Genomic DNA, 17,202 nt, shown 5'->3' on the forward strand with positions numbered 1-17,202 from the left:
CCCGCCCTCAGCCGCGTCCCCCTGGGGCAGCGGCCGCTCGGATCCCGCTCCCGGCCCCGCGCCCGCCTGCGGCCTCTCCGGGCTTCCCTGTGCCATGGGGTTCCCGTTGCGCGGGAGCAGCTCGGCCTGCCTGCCTTTCCGCTGGGAGACGGACACCTGATGGCTGGGGGAGTCTGAACTCACAGGTGGTTACCGTGCTCGCAAGATGCGGTGGTGGGAGATGCCCTTATGTGGCAAGTAGATGGGATTTCTTCATTCTAAAACTTGGTAAAATGCCTTGATAATAAGTTAGAACACAGGAGGCAGGGAATCCCAGAGTAACAGCAAACATTGAAATGTGAGGCCTTGGGTGGTCATGAGAGTTGGGAATAGGGGAAACACTTTCTTCTTCTGTTTAACCCGAGGTGGTTTCTGTGCTTCATTCATTAATTAGGAGACTAGACGTGCTAATTGTCCTAGTAGTTGGAATTTTCCTTTCTTATTTACAAATGTGCAGGGGAAGACTTCCAACTTTCTTCCAAATAGATTTGAATGTAAATGCATTGTGTGGGAATGTTACTTATTTTCCCCTCAACCAGTTCAAAAAGTGATTTTTTTAAATGGAGACTTTACGTTGTATTAAATTTATAAATGCTCATACTAACTTGTCTCACGAATTGCATCCACATGGGAAGTGTGTTTAGCTACAACAGCAATAAATATGACATAAACAATGTTGCTACAGTGTGTTCCCTTTTCAGTTTAGAGCATGAAGAAACATTTTCCTCTACCAATGCTCTTGATTTTGTAGGAGTGATATGGTTTTTGCCTTAGAGTCTAATTCTAGTCAAAGTTGTCTAAATTGCTTTATTTGTGGTTATGGAGTTTGTCAGCAGTGCCATTAGCACATTTTTGCAGAAGCTCTTTAGTGTAAGCAAAACTTCATTGAAATCAATATTTCCTGTGTGTTTTGCTGTTTTTCTACTGGTGAGCAACAGGGCTCACACCACGCGTGTAAACTGAGGTCTGCTCCCTTTGGGAGCTAAAACAAGTTGTAAAAATGTTTGTTTCATAGTCTGAAATAATGTTGCAGTTTAAAATTAATCTTAGTGCTTTTTTTGCATTGCAGGTAATTTAAGTGGCTACCTAGCATGGACACTGTTGCTAGCCATAGCTGTCATCTTCTCCAGCAGCTACATGAACAGCGCATTCAGGGGCTGCTCTGTGACTGCATGCTGGTGGTAAAAGGTGTCTGCTTCAAAGCACACAAGAATGTGTTAGCTGCTTTCAGTCAGTATTTCAGGTACGTGATAGAAGTTTCTTCTTTTAAAAAGCTGAGCTAAATGCTATGAGTTGAGGTTTTTTTTGAGAAGTGTATATATTTTATGGTAATTGCATACTAAGTATCTGTTGGAGTGTAAGGGGAGAAGTTAAATCTAACTTTTTGACCAGAGAGAAATCTGTATCAAGTATTTAACCTAAGTAAATACTGTCACCATCCTATGTGACTTTTTGGTGCACTGCCGCACTGTTTGAGTTTGGCATTTCCTTGATCCTTGTGTGCTTATGATGCCACATGTGACAGATTCTGGCATGGACCTGCATTCAGTATTTCAGTATGGGAAGTTAACTCTTTGCAAGGAGCCTAGTAGACTGCATGAACAAAGATAAGACAGGAATTTTTTCATCTATTATATTATCCATTTCCAGATAATGCAAATTGTTTCATCAGTTATATATTAAAATAAAAATTGACTTTATTGGTTATTATTGAATCTGTTTAGAATAGATTCTCAGACATAATCTACGTTTGTATACAGGTGACCCATTAAGCCACATCACTGGTTTCTTTCCCCTCTGTGTAGCCCTCATTGATTCTGCAAATTTTGGGGGATGTTGGATCTCCCAGCTTAGTGTTTTACATGTGTTCTGAGTAAGCTATTAGATCTGGCACTTTTTAGACACCTTATTTCTTGAAACATCTGTGAAGCTTGACTACCAGTTCTTAGGCAAGAAAATTATTTGTATCATGCAACCAATACAAAAGGTTGTTTTCTCTTCTAGCATTTTAATCCTGATGAAGAAGTGAAATTATGCTCAAAGACTGAGGTTTTTAAAGTAGTTAAAAAGTACTAAGCACGCACCTCTTATGAAATTCAGTAAGTTACTAATTAATTTAGACTCTCAAACCAGATCTGTTCATTATAGTTCTGGTTTTAATTCAGTTAGTGTGGGCTGGATTTATGAAAGAATTTGGTTGTGGGCACTGGCTTCAGAGTGGCATGTAAGTAAGAGAACAGGACAACTTAAGTATCTGAAGCTCTGCTTTAAGTCTAGACTCTCATTCACTTAAGATTCAGAACTCACTGGTACTGTGCTCACCTTTAAACAAAACCCAATTCGAGAATTAACCCGTGGAGAGGAATCATCAAATTCAGGGCATTGCCTAGTGCATGAAAATATCTACACAGGAATTACCTGACCCCATTTATAGATCATCATTTCCTGTGAGAGTATCAGGTTAGAGACTGGGGTTTTAATGGAGGAATGTGAAATTCCTGACTGAGGCAGAGTGTGAACCCCCATAGTCTAGGGCTGATTCTGCATATGAAGAACTACAGGTCTGGTGCTAAGAATACATCAAATAGTAAGAAGTCTTAGGAATTCATACACTTTAAGGATTCAGTGGCAACTCAGCGGGCATACTGCTGTTTTAGGTTAATGCACCTATACTCTTCATTATTCTTTTACTTGATTCTCATTCAGTACTGGTAAAAAAGATAATTTTTGCATATGAGAGATTATAGATTGAAAATAATGCCATGCTCTTGTTTGCTGTTACCATCCTATCATCTACTTGCTGAGAACTAGTAAGAAAAATTTATTAAGTTTTATGAACAAGCTCAGTTGCCATCAGAAGACAACCAGAAGAGGTTGTCTTCTGCTTTTTACTAGAAAATTTTTCAAGTCCTGTTTTATTTGCTGTGATGGAAAGAGAAACACTTTTCTGAGTCAACCAACTTTTGCACATAGTCCATAAATACACTACTGCACCTAATATGTAGAGAGCATTGGATAGGAAACCACAAGCAGAGGGTGTGATTTCAAAACGTTAAAAAATATATAATTTGAGTCATATAGATCATTTTCTTTTATGTATACTGTGAGTGTACTAGTGTAGGACTGATATATAAGACAAGTAGTGTAACAGTTCTGAGACAATTATCTGCCAAAACAAAGCAATCTAGCTGAGACCATATAGTGTAAATTGCTGTTTCATACAGACAAGCAGTCTGTATGAGGTGTAGTGTGTTGTTTTTTTTATGAAATAGTTTGTGAATTATTTGTGTTTGAATATCTGCCTTATTTTATCAGGACCCTTTTCCAGAATTCTTCAGGCCAGAAGAATGATGTCTTTCACTTGGACATTAAGAATGTAGGTGGAATAGGTCAGATCTTGGATTTCATGTACACCTCTCACCTGGATCTTAGCCAGGACAATGTACAAGCAATGCTGGATATTGCTCAGTGTCTCCAAGTGCAAAATGTGCTGAACATCTGCCACACCTTTTTAAAATCTTCCACAGCAGCAGAGCAGCCAGCCAGCATGCCTTGTAATAGCGTCTTTTCGCTGCAGGATCCCTTGGCTGCAGACACTGGCTGTGCCAGTGACAGCTACGGACCAGGCCTGTTGAAGGAATGCTCTTCTGACACACAAACTAGTAAGGTCTTGGCAGACCATCATCCTCATGCATCGCAGTCTGTTAATCTTCACGCACCCTCAGGGGATGTACCGAAGCAACCACAAGCCTTGGATGGCAGCTGTGCAGAGCTTCCCTTTAAACAACCAAATTGCTATTATAAACTGCGCAACTTCTACAGCAAACAGTTCTATAAGCAAAATGCTTGCACTCCTCATGAGAGAGTATCAGAACAACCCTTTTCTTACAACACGCCTGCAGAAATAAACACAGTAGAGAATAATTCTTGTACTGTCAATCACTCTGAGTGTGTTCTGGAAACTTCTGATCATTTACCATCCAACTTTCTTGTTCAGCCCATGAATGAAGCTGCTCCAGAGCAGGATGCAGAAGGCACACTGATGCAGCCCACCAAACAGATGCGGCTGAAAAAGGCAATACACCTCCAAAAGTTAAACTTTCTAAGATCTCAGAAATCTGCAGAGCAGCCACCTGAGCCTAAGAGAGATGACAGTAGAGTAACAGGAGTAATTGATTCTGTAAATGAAAGTACTGTGGACATTACAAATGTTAGAGTTACTGAAGAGAAAGAAGCTGAAGATTTAGTGAATTCTGAGAACTTTGATCAAACTCTTGAAACAGAAAGATCTCAAGGTCATTTGGAACAAGAGGGACAATCACAGACTCTGCAGTCACAGAGGCAATATACTTGTGAATTATGTGGGAAGGCTTTCAAACATCCAAGCAATTTGGAGCTCCACAAAAGGTCTCATACAGGTACAGTTATGAATAACTTGGTCTGCAGACCAAATATTTCAATTAAAAAGGATTGATTCAGAGATGCTGGTTAGGGGTCTACTTTCAAAAGGTTGTGGTTTCATTTTTTTAAAAAATCAGAAATCATACTGTAAGACTGAGTTTAGCTATGAGTTGTAGTAAAGATTTCTCCTTTGTGTTTTTTTACGGTTCTTTTCCAAAGAACAGTGTGTAATATTTCAATGAAAATCTTGGTTTTGTCTGGCATTTACAAGAGGCATTTCTGATCAGTTTGTCAGATTGCACAGAGTCCAAGTCAGGTTAACAATGAAAGGTGTAGATGGGTAGAAGACAGTACAAGTGTTCTAGATGACCTCAGTTCTCTCTGATCATATATTAATTGTAAGATACAAGTGATAAGGGCTTGGTGGTAATTTCTTTCTAACCTGTAGAAATAAGCTTTATAATTAGTTTTACTTTCCTAGTGTGAACAACTTTCATTGCATTTACCTAGACAGTAATTTGTTTGCAGACAAGGAGGCTGCAAAGTGAATGGGAATCTTGAATTTATTTCCTTTGTTTTAAAAACTCATGGGTAATACTATTTTCAAATCTAGGATAGATTTATTTCTAAGTTGTTGTTGTTTTTTTATTCTAGTGAAAAACAAGACCTAGTCTAACTTTGAGTTAACTAATTTGTCTGTTCAATTTAACCAGGATGTTCTATTATGTTTTTACAACTTTAGATACATTTTTTAAAGGGTTTTTAAGAACTGCCTTAGCTAGTCAAGTAATATCATTGATTCCAAGTCCTTGAGGTGGTATCATTCCTGATGAAGCTGTTGAATATAATTTGCCTTTCTTTTTTCTCTGTATTAAATATACAGCTGCATCTCTTTCAATCTTGACAAATAAGCATCACTTTGCAAAAGAGCACACATGTTGGTACTTTGACAGTAAAGGTGAATGCCTTTTAGCAGACATTAATTTATTTTGTTAACTGATCCTTAGTATTAAGAATTTATTTTTCCATATTATTAGTAGAAAAATCTTTCCAGAACCTGAAAATATGAACATTTTGCTTCCTGAAGTTTTCACTTGCTATCGTCATCGAGTACTTCTGTTTATGCACATTACTAATATAATTTTTTTTAAGTTAGGTCTCCTGTGGGAGAGTTGTGTGTTTCTGTTACCCAGATCATGTCTTTGCCTTGTATTTTTTGTAATCTATTACTCGATTTGAGCTGACAGCATAACGTACATTTTAATGTCTTTGAAATTTCAGGAAAATAGGTGATTGTATAGAAGCTTGTAGAGAAGTCCCAGCTGAGGGAGAGACTGAAGTTGGTTACGGGAGTTTGTGCTAGAGTATCTATGTGAAGGCGAGACTCACAACTATGAGAAACCTGTTAGAATGTACTCCTCCTTAGACACCTCAGTCACTGGGAGGAATTTGGATTTTAGGAACTCTGGTGCCCACTAAACTACTTGTCTTTTTTTAAGAGTGTGTTGCCCAAGTGATAGACTTATTTATTGTATGTTTCTGAATCTGCTAAATCATTTAAAACATAAGGTTCAAAGTTTAGTTTGCCTCTTCTAATGTATTGTAACTTAATGCTCGGGGGAGTATGTTGAGTACTAGACTTTATAGAAGAAAGATAATATAGATAGCCAGATAGCCCCTCATACAAGTGTTTTACAAATTATTTTTTTCTTAGACACAGTGTAACCAGCAAATGCTTACAAGTGTAAAAAATGGAAAAAGAGGGAAAGGGTTGCAGTATCTTTGCAGGGTTATTATATGTGTTGCAATTAATTTGTTCTTATTTGAGGTCTGTGTATTTACACTTGCTTCCATTCCACTTAAACTCTGGTAGATGCTCTTTCACAGTGCACAACACTGCCTGATATGATCTAGCTTGCCACATTGTGTAAGAAAAGTGATCCTAGACTTGGTCTTGTGATTGTTGCTGTCCCTTTACTAGTCTTAGTATACATTGGATTCAGGAATTTCATGCTGATTTTCATGCACTATGTTTTTCTGGTAGCTTTAAAAAAAAATCCAGACTTGAATGCCACTTAATGTGGCATTAATGTTCTTCTATAGATATGCTAAACTGACAAATTTAACAAATAATAAGGACATCAAAGAAGGATAGAAAAGCTGAGGCAAGTATATGACTAGATAAGCCTGTTTCCTTGTCTGTCGTTTTTATTCATGTTAATTTTGTTTTAGAAATCCACTTCGTGCATAAAGAGTACTTGGAAAATAGCAGTGGATAGTGTTATTATAGGAAGGATCTGTGGCTGAAGCTACAGGACACATCTATCATAATATTAAGTATACTGATAAGTAATGTAAGTGTATACTGAAAGCCATTTCCATTCACCTCCCATTTCAGAAAGCATAGCAAATTGCTAGCTAATAAATTCCATTTTAAAGCATTCATTTTCTAGAACTGATCAGAAGGGTTAGCAAGCATTTAAGTATTACAGTGCTTACTGAAAGTCCCACACATCTGGCTTTACTGAGATGAAGGAAGCAAGTCATTAAAATGTACCTTTCACACTGACAGTTTTAATCCACAAATGACAGCTCTTTCAACACAAGTCTTTGGTGGCCTGATTGTCAAGAAAAAGCACATTAAATTCTCTATCCTTGAATATTAGGAACTACCAAAGAATGTACAGGTTAATATGGTTGCACTGATGACTTGTCTGTGGTGTGAAGGACAGGTATACTGTGTTCAACACAAGTCATTGTGTTAGGCTATCTAGCTCTTTTCATTGTATTGCTAGCAGATACTTAAACAAATCTCTAAACAGCTTATTACACTGATTTTGATTGATTTTGACTTGACTGAATGTTATATTATTCTTTGTTATATTGACCTGTCTGAAAAAAAGGAAGCAAGTATATCTCTCTTATACAGGCCTTACTTGTCTAGGAGCATCCAGTGTTTTGGTTTGTTGGGGTTTTTTTAATGTTTTAAGGAAACATTGCAAAACAACCCAACCCTGTGGAAAGCACTCTTGGCAGGATACAATGCAACAGGAGAAGTGTTACACTGTCATGCAATACACCATTGCTCTTCACCCTTTTCATTCTGAGCTTTGCATAAGCAAGTTGCCAACCTTTGCGCCTTAGTGGGTCCTGCTTCTCACCTTTGTGATCTCTACAAGAGCAGCACTCCTGCCTTCATGGCCTTTCTTCTCTGGAGCTGGTACACCACTGTTTTGATCCCACTACTGTGTTCTTCATTTCTTCTTGCAGAATGTTGAACAAGAAGAATGTAACAAAAGATAGAAAACGCAGAACAGTCCAAGAGTTCAAAAGTAAAGTCTGCTGGGTGTTTGTTTAAGCATTGTGTTAATTGTAGTTCAGTTACTGCTTTCCCAAAATTTTCTCTATTGCTGTTGATTGCAGTAATATTTGAGAATATTAGTATTCTTGGATAAGGTTTTTGGTTTGGAATTTAATGAGAGTCATAGAATCGTATAATAGTGTAGATTAGAAAGGACCTCTGGAAGTCCAGTCACTCTACTTTCAAGAACAACCTGGTTGCATCTGTCTTCCCATGACATGTAGACAGCAGTAAGATTTCCTGTTTGCCCTCTCTTCTTGAGGCTCCAGATACAGTCTCACCAGTGATAGGCAGAGAGGAATCATCTTCAGCTTGGTAGTTGCACTCTTACTTGCACTCTTTGGAAAGCAATTAGCCTCACCGTACTCACCTCGAGTAATTTAGTATTTCTGCTAGAATTCCTTTTCAGAATAGGCTACTTGATATGCCTGGTGGTTTGGAGTTTTATGCAGGTGCAGAATTCTTCTCCAAAAACTAAATTGATGTTTCTTTTCAATCAAAGCTTTTTTTAAAAAATGTTTATCATGGAAAAAAAAATAAATCCTTATTGTACATCAGTACAGCTGTAATAAGGCTGCATGCAGCCTGCAACAAAAGTTTTGAGAAATTTGAGCTTCTTATTCCCTCTCTCTCACTATAGTTATCTCAGGGTGGATTTCTGTTCAGGTAACAGTCTTTGTGTCAATAGTACCTTATTTTTTGATGTAGGTAATTTCTGCAGAAATTGCTACTAGTGTTTTTTTATCTTCCATTTCAAATTACCTTGATGCTATTACAGCTGTTGGAAGCCTTCCCAGTTGCCACAGATCCAGCAATCTGTGGAACCCTGTTGATTTCATTTATATTTGCATTGTGAATACCAGAATTTTTAGTGTTCTGCAAATTTCATTAGTTACTCATGAAAATATCATTAGAAGTCTGACTGTCATGAGATTCAGAGGCATTTAAACTTTATTGTTTTAGAAGTTCTGGAAGATTAAGAGATTTTTATCAACAGTGTGAAAACTAGGAAACCAAGAACTATGCAGGGTAAAAAATTACCTTTATGAAGTACTGTAGAGGAGAAAAAGTGATTAGGAGAAGGTATTTGTCTCAAATTGACAGCTGGAGAGTTGAAGCATTGTGCAGTTATATTCTGTATTGAGAGTCAAGTTATTTTGAAAAGCTGAAGGGGGCTGCACTACATTTTTACTAAAGCTGCTGATATGTTTTTGGAGAACAATACCAGGTTTATATGTATAAATTGAGAATTTTGGAGCAAAATATTTGGGTTAATTATCAGATACTCCTATATAGGATGAGAATTTGAGGGCAAGTATCTGTTTGCTGGAATTGGATGGTTGCATGCTGATCAGAGATGGATGGTACACATTGAACAGAGAAAGGAGAATCCTTCTGAATTAGCTACCCTGCATTCCTTATTTTTAAGAGTGGGCCTTTGTGTGTATAAGTGGATAACTGGTGCACTTCCCGTAGCTCCTGCTGTGCAACCTTTTGGTCTAGTTTGTTCTTCCCGGAGGTATGGTACCCCTTTCATTTGAAAAAAAATACAATTATTTAAAAAACAAACCTAAACATTCCAAATTATATAAAACCTCTTTTATCTACTTGTTTTGAAAGATAAATAAGTCTGCCTCACAAGGTTAATGGTGAATGCTGTACTCCTTGCCTCACAAGGTTAATGGTGAATGCTGTACTTCCCTCTTTCATTTCCCCTTATTTATGTGGCTAAGTGTCCTTTTGGGAATATTTTTACTCTTACATGTTTTAGAAGGAAGCATACAAAATAAAACATTTGTATTTTATTGCAACTATTAGAAGTTCTATGTTCTGTTTCTTCTCCTTTTAGGTGAGAAACCTTTTGAATGTAACATTTGTGGGAAACACTTCTCACAGGTGGGAATATTTTATATTATGGTACTTAAACTTGAAATGCAACTGTGTGTTGATTCTAAAAATGTGTTATGTATTTTACCTTAAAATGAATATTTCACTATAAAGAGGCATAACTCTCTTTGAAACAGGACATTGATTCTCAGGCTGTGCTTTTCCCTTATGCTTAGGAATAAGATGTGAATAGCATTTTTACAGTGTCTGAAAAAAAAGACAGGTTAGAATTTTCTACAATAATGTATTCACTATGCAGTTTCGTCTTCCTAAATGGCATAAGCTTTTTTTTTTAGTGTTTTCTTTTATGAAGAACAACAACACAGTCTGTCTGAAGTGACAAAACTCAACTATGATTTAATAAAAACAAACCACCCTCTATGTGAAATTCTCTACTTAAATACAGGCCCTAAGCTTCAGGTGTCTTAATTTGCCTACCAATGCTTACTTACTGATCTGGGTACAACAATACAGTAATTCATTTGTATTTCTACAACTCTGATGCCTAGTTGTCTCACATTTCCAAGATGTCTCTTGGTGGTATTGTGTGCCATTATTGTGGGGGAAAAGGGAATAAAAAAGCTTAATGCAGAGTGTATGACAGACATGACAGACTCCTCATGCAACATGCATTGCTCCTCTTAACTAAAAACAAACAAACAGAAACCCCAACAAAACTGGAGATTTCTGCCTTTCAGTTAGACACTCCTAAACACCTCCCATCCTCTTACCATTGCCTCACTTACCTGGAGGTATAGGTAGATACATATTGATGGACAATACCTACATGTCCAGAACATGTGCTATAGCATTCAGCTTGTGTGTGTGCTGCAGTTCTTTGGTCATAAAAGGGAACTTGCAAACTTCTGAGGGTAGTTGCTTTTGAATCCTGCAAATAAGTAAGACTCCACCTACCAGAACATAAGATGCAAGAATAATTAGAATCTAGTTTTTGCTTAAAAGACCATCTCTGATCTTGTTCTTGAACTTTTCAATCTGCAGGCACAGGCATAGTAACACTTTTCTTCTAAGCCTTCATTTTTCTGTGCTTTTGAGACTGTTCTATTCTTGTGCCTGGTAGTATGTCTGCTTCTGCTGAATGTAACTGATGTCCCATGTGCTGAAATGTGAAACAGCCCATGAAGAATGTAGCGAAAATAGACATAGGAACTCATGGTCTGGAAAAAAAAATACCACAAATTTCTTTAATTGTTGGAGAAAAAGGTTCCTTTTGTACTTCCAAGCCTGCGTCTTCCCTTACTAGCAGTACACACACAGCCTGTCGCAATGTGGTCCTGTTCTGGCTGGTAGTCCAGGATATGATGTTTTACCATGTTTTACCTTCTTATTATCTCCTTCTTTTTGGGAACATACACATTAGTTCCTTCACTTTAAAAGTATGCCAGTTACAAATGGACTAAGTGCAGAATATCTCTCTTGTCTCCACAATTATAAGGAGTAGTTTGCAACCACTAAGAGGAGTCTTCTGAGCGCTGTTTTCAGTCGCTGAAATGTTAGCAAAAATCCTCTTATGCTTTTTCATTGGGATGGCATGTTATGCCTTAACCAAGGGTGTATGCCACCTTAAAAGCTTAGAGTACAAGGTACTGATGTTTTTACCATTTTTGGTCTTGGCACAGTTAGTAACAAGCTTTTGCCCTCATTAGGGGTAAGCAACATAGGCTCATAATAAAGAAATGGATTTGCTTGCTACTCTTGGTAAAATGTTGTTATTCTGGACTAGAATTGCCTGCATGGAAACTGTTTCAGAATAATTTTTGCACTTCAAATTCTCTCTGTCTTTATCCAGAAAAACTTTCAAATGCCTATGATATAGTTTGTTTTGTTGCATGGATAGAGGTAAAGGTCTTTTGTATGTTTCTCTCAAATGCACCTCCTGGATAAAATCCCTTGTCTTTGCAAAGCACAGATTGCTCCATGGAGAAGTCAGTTCATTATCTCCTTCTTCAAAATTAGGTGCCTAATGTCTGTCTGAATGCATTTCAGTATTATAAAGTTTGGCCTGAGAGAACAGTGGTTCAGCCATGCAGTTGTCGGAAAAACTTTGTAGGAGTTAAAGAAAACTTTCTCTGGGTTCAAACAGTGATCCACTTAATATTGTCCTTTGTGACTGTGTGTGCAGTAGTATTTTAGTTCTGGTATGTTATAAGCTCTGATAACAGTGGTTGAGCATCACAAGTAATTCAGTATCTAAAGGAGTTGGAAGAAATTACTGACTGGTCATATTTTTGTTGTCTTACTGTGACTAAGGAGGACATGATAATCTCTGCATCCCAAATTTTCTTTCCTGATTTAAAAGACTTAATGTTCCTGTAGTTTACTTGGATAAAACCAGGCAGCTACTCATCAAAGAGAATGGAAGGGTAAAAACCTGACCATGGAAGTATGCATAATGTATGGAGCAGCTGCAGCTCTTCTATCCAGGCTATCTTGTACTTTGAGAACTGGACTCTCAGTGGGTTAGTCGTTCAAAAGCAGCAGTGGCTTAAAAAAAATAAATTAAGAAGTTGGAATGAATATTACGTTTTTGTCTAGTTATTATGTGGTTTGCCTGCTAGACTAGCATGATTTTTAAAGGATTGGAAGAAAAAAAAAATATAATAAATATGAATTACCATTCATCCCATTTGTTTATTTCTGTACTTCCTGTTCTGTTTTCTTTTGATGTGAGTAATTGATAGGTTGGAACACTTGGATCTGAGTTATCAGTCCATAAAATAATGTTTACCCTATGCTTTTTAACCTTCTGTTAGGTTAAGTCAGGCATCCTGATGTAATAGTGTTTTATTTATAGGATAGTGAAAATTAGACTAATATGAACCATATTACTAGGAAGTTTTCTTCTTTATTGCAATCTAGATAGTGTAATTTTCATTTATAATTGGATCTCTTTTCAACTATAGGTCTTTCTTTTTCCTTAGCATTTTATTGCAGCCTTCTTTTTTATCTTTGTTTCCTGCTCTTGTGAATGTGTCATTGCATACATAAGCAATTTAATCTTAAGTACATAGTGTTTGCCTTTACTAGATATGAATGCTTGAATTTATAACATGCTTTGTACTCTTCACTGCCTTAGAATTAGGAACAAAAAGCTGGTCTTGTAGTTCCCATCATTGTCTTTCTATCTGTATGCAGCAGGTTACCTGAATTTAAATGTTTAAACTCCTGTCCCTTCAGGCAGGTAATCTCCAGACACATTTACGTCGACATTCTGGTGAAAAGCCATACATTTGTGAAATCTGTGGGAAAAGGTGAGAAGAATTGTTAATTTTAGTAAAGTTAACATGATAAAACTTGCTCACGCGTTCTTTAATCTTCATGAGGAAGAGCCAAGAGCTAAAGCAGCATGCAACTTGCTTTTGTTTAAAAGACAACAGGTTTAAATGTGTCCTGATTGGATTAAAATACATAGATGTCTGCAAGTGTCTTGTTGCAAATCTCAATAATAAGATGTTACCACATACATAGTGTGGTCATAATTAATTTTTTGTTTATTGCTATCTTTAGGTCAGGAAATACTGTTGCATGTATTTTGAAAAGCGTGAGTCACAATAAATTGTGCAGTTTTGTACCTTTCCCTAATTTTTTTCATTATTTTGTCATATAATTTTAGTAACACTTTATAGAAATTATGAAATACGGGGAACGTGATGAATTTAAGCAAAGCATTACATATTTCAGTCTTCAGCTAACAGGTGATAGAAAATACACTCATTTAGGATTAGCATTTGTATTTAAACTAAGTTAAATGCAGAATAAATTAGTAGCAGCAATGATGAAAGGGTTTTTGGTTTTTTCTAGTGCAAATTTAATTGGTCATTGCCAGCTTCAAAATGTTTTTCTTACATGCATCCATTTAGGCATGTTTTAGATTTTAATCTTTTTTCAGAGCATCAGGCATTTGTTACAACTGATTTCCACAAGCTACTCAGTTTAGGAGAATAAGGGGCTTATAAATTATTATGGTGATTGCATTTCCATGTTCTGTTACAGATTTGCTGCTTCTGGTGATGTTCAGCGTCATATTATTATTCATTCTGGAGAAAAGCCTCATCTGTGTGATATCTGTGGCAGAGGTATGCAAGATCCCACGTTTCTGCCTCTGAGGTTTTTTGATTAAAACGTGTCATTTTAAGCTTGGCATGTCTCATATTTTTCTAGGATTCAGTAACTTTAGTAATTTGAAGGAGCACAAAAAGACCCATACTGCAGATAAAGTCTTCACCTGTGATGAATGTGGGAAGTCATTCAACATGCAGCGAAAATTAGTAAAACACAGAATCAGGCATACTGGAGAGAGACCATACAGCTGTTCAGCCTGTGGTAAGATTTACTGTGCACAGCTTTTTTTATGTCTTTGCTTTTAAATTATAAGTAAAAGTTCCTATTTCAACAGAATAACAATCAACCAAAATTAATTAAAATTGAAATACCATGTTGTGAAGGCTTTTTCACAGAATCTTCTGTCTTGCATTTAGTGTATTAAACTCCTTTAGCTGTTGTAAATAAGCTCAAAACTGAATTTCAGTTGAAGAATAGAGAGTGGAAATAAGAGGAATCAACATTAGATGTGTACATGTTTGCTAGAGAAGTACTGATAGTACTGCTTCAAAAATTGATATATTTTTAGTATAGTCCTTAGTCCTTTTTGAAGGCAGACTAGATTTGGTGTCATGTGGCTATTGATGGAATTTTTTTCTTTTTTCCAATTGAATGAATGCTATTGGAATTTAACTACATTCAACCACAGAGTCAATAAAAATCTTTTGCTACTTTGCTTCAACTTCTGGAATAAAATCAAAACTTGCTTCATACCAGAGAACACCTGTTTTCAAAATCTGCTAGATAGGTCATATTCCAGGTGGTCTGCAAATGGCTCTTTGATCAATGATTCATCCTTGTGTAACAGTTCTCAGAAGTTTGAATTGTCTATCCTTATTTCATATGTTACTTAGCAGCCTGCATACTACTTACTGTTCTGCTCTCAAGTGCTATTTTGTTATTTCATTCATGGCTTCCTCACAAGGGTAAGAGATGGGGCAGGTACTGATCTCTTCATTCCTGTGACCAATGACAGGGCTCAGGGAAATGGCAGGAAGCTTAATCAGGGGAGGTTTAGGTTAGATATCTGGGTTTTTCACCCAGAGGGTGGTCGAGCACTGGAACTGGTGACCACAGGGAAGTCATCACAGCACCAAGCCTGCCTGAGTTCGAGAAGCATTTGGATGATGCTCTGAGGCACATGGTATGATTCTTGTGGTGCCCTACACAAGGACAGGAGTTGGACTTGATGATTCTGATAGGTCCCTTCCAACTCAACATATTCTATGCTCTGAGGAATCAACTTTGGAGGAAGGTAGCTCCATATGATAATGTCCAACTGCAATATGTTTTAGTTGTAATGTCTTGAGGCACAAAAAAAAGCTAATATTTTCAGAAGGTCTTGCATCAGAGGGAGGAAATAGAGACATACAGGATATGAAAGTATAAACAAACTGTTGTGTTGGCTGATTTTCATTTTTTCTTGTAGTGGCCTTTTGATTATTTTTCACTTTTACCAGGTCATCATGTAGTGAGAGGGCAAAAATCGTGTGAAGATGATCTGATGAAGTGTTAAGAAATCACTTCTATTATGCAAAAAACCCACATATATTATTCTAGTCATTTGAAATCTTACTGTTTAACAGCTTTTCTGAAGAGAAATCTGGGCAGTAGAATGAAAAGTATGATGCCAAGAAATTGAGACTACTGTTTTACTGAGCTTTCAGCTAATCCAGGTCATTTTAGTTGGTATCTGTCCACTAAAATAGGCAAAATTACATAAAATCACAAATAGGTACCAGCTTATTTCTACTGTCCTAAAGAATATGAGGTGTCTGCATCATGTAGCGGTTCTGAAAATTCATGTTCTCTTGATCTGCTTCTTCTATACTTTGCCTTGGATCAGCCTCAAACACTTTTATCTTTGCAATGTGGTTGAGCTTAATGGAGCTGAAAACAGGCAAACTGTGGAGTATCTTATTGTATGCTAATATTTATAGGAATAAAAAAAATCACAGTTTTGGTACATTCTCTGGCTAGAATATAAGTAATGGACAGCTGCATTATGTTAGCTCAAAGTTAACCAAAACATTAACTTTGTCAGCACTTTAAGAATAGTTCCTTGGTAATGAACAAACCATTGCTTTCCATGATGCAGTTCTCACTGGAAAATGTATTCAGGTGTTTATCAGCACACTGTTTTCCAGACAGACAATTTATATTGATTCTTTTTACATTTTTTCCTCTATGGAGATGAATACAAACTGAGAGCACCTCCACCTTTCCTGTCTCTGGAGACAAAAACTAAAGCACTGGGAAACATAAGTTAGAAATTCAGCTCAAGAAGAAGAAACAGGTCATTGAACTATAGAAATAAATGGGACTTGTTCTAGAGAACAAAGTACCATGACTGACACATACCATACCTTATCACTTGATATTTTCTATAATTAAAGCAAGTTTATGCACTTCTGTTAAGAACACCATCATAATCTAATACTTTTGCCTTGTAGGGAAATGTTTTGCAGGCTCTGGTGACCTGCGTAGACATGTGAGGACTCACACAGGAGAAAAGCCCTATACCTGTGAAACTTGCAACAAATGCTTCACTCGCTCTGCTGTCCTGCGGCGGCACAAGAAAATGCATTGCAAAGCTACTGATGAAGGCCCCAACACACTAGATGAATTTACTCAAGGGATTGAAAGTTCTGACCTTGAAAGATCACAGAGTTCTGACTCTTTTGGCCAAGAAATGTCTGTTACCTTGTTACCAGTGTCTGTTAAATTTCCCATTCCTCCAACTGCAGATTCAACTGAATTTGAAAGTTCTGCGGATTCTTACTGTAAGTTGCGATCAATGATTCAACACCCTGACTCAGCAAACCACCAAAAACTGAATGTGGATTCTGCTAAGCTCCCAAAAGCTCAGACACAGCAAACTCCTCCACCACCATATGCTTATGCAGATGTAGAAGTGTCTTCTGCAGAAGAACCCTTGCAGTCTGATAATATCCCCATGATTCGCTCCTCTATGGTCAGCTTGGACAGTCACTGTAACGATCCACTAAGCAGTCGAACATCATCTGCTGCATACAAGAGTAATGAAGGACCATTCTTCTCCAGCATGACCCTCTGGGGTTTAGCTATGAAAACCTTGCAGAATGAAAGCGAGTTGGAACAATGAGGGTTCAGGTGACTGATCAAAACTTTTTAAAGGCATTTCATGCTCAAGTGATTGCCGTTGCACTGCAGCATAGAGAAATCACATCTAGTTTTTAAGACATCTAGCTTGGTTACTGGTAGAAATGAAGACACACGTGCTCAGAACACGGTGTAGGCTCCCTTTATACTGCTTCTCAGCAAGGTTCAAATCTAGTTTTGGAGACTGTTTTTGTTCTGTGTCTGCACTGTGTAGCTCACATGTTGCCATGATTTGCTGTTTGCTAAATTTA

The 17,202-nt window shown here is 37.2% G+C and overlaps 1 protein-coding gene across 1 annotated transcript; it reads left to right on the plus strand.

Moving 5' to 3' along the window:
- Window positions 1-1,102: 1,102 nt before the first annotated feature.
- ZBTB49 (zinc finger and BTB domain containing 49) lies at window positions 1,103-16,966 on the plus strand. The gene is made up of 7 exons (XM_010003108.1): window positions 1,103-1,282; window positions 3,355-4,457; window positions 9,651-9,697; window positions 12,887-12,960; window positions 13,703-13,785; window positions 13,871-14,032; window positions 16,264-16,966. Exons 1-7 carry the CDS (start codon window positions 1,131-1,133, stop codon window positions 16,932-16,934), a joined length of 2,292 nt encoding a protein of 763 aa, XP_010001410.1. The 5' UTR covers window positions 1,103-1,130; the 3' UTR covers window positions 16,935-16,966.
- The last annotated feature ends 236 nt before the right edge of the window (window positions 16,967-17,202 follow it).

This window comes from Chaetura pelagica, unplaced genomic scaffold (genome assembly GCF_000747805.2).
Source record: "Chaetura pelagica isolate M959 unplaced genomic scaffold, ChaPel_1.0 scaffold147, whole genome shotgun sequence".
Taxonomy (NCBI): Eukaryota; Metazoa; Chordata; class Aves; order Apodiformes; family Apodidae; genus Chaetura; species Chaetura pelagica.

What these genes read in the sequence shown, in the direction of transcription:
- ZBTB49 (XM_010003108.1), top strand. Translation starts at nt 1,131, where the DNA reads ATGGACACTGTTGCTAGCCATAGCTGTCATCTTCTCCAGCAGCTACAT. An exon ending in TGTGAAATCTGTGGGAAAAG is followed by an intron (nt 12,961 to 13,702) that starts GTGAGAAGAATT and finishes GTTCTGTTACAG; the next exon opens with ATTTGCTGCTTCTGGTGATG. An exon ending in ATACAGCTGTTCAGCCTGTG is followed by an intron (nt 14,033 to 16,263) that starts GTAAGATTTACT and finishes TTTGCCTTGTAG; the next exon opens with GGAAATGTTTTGCAGGCTCT.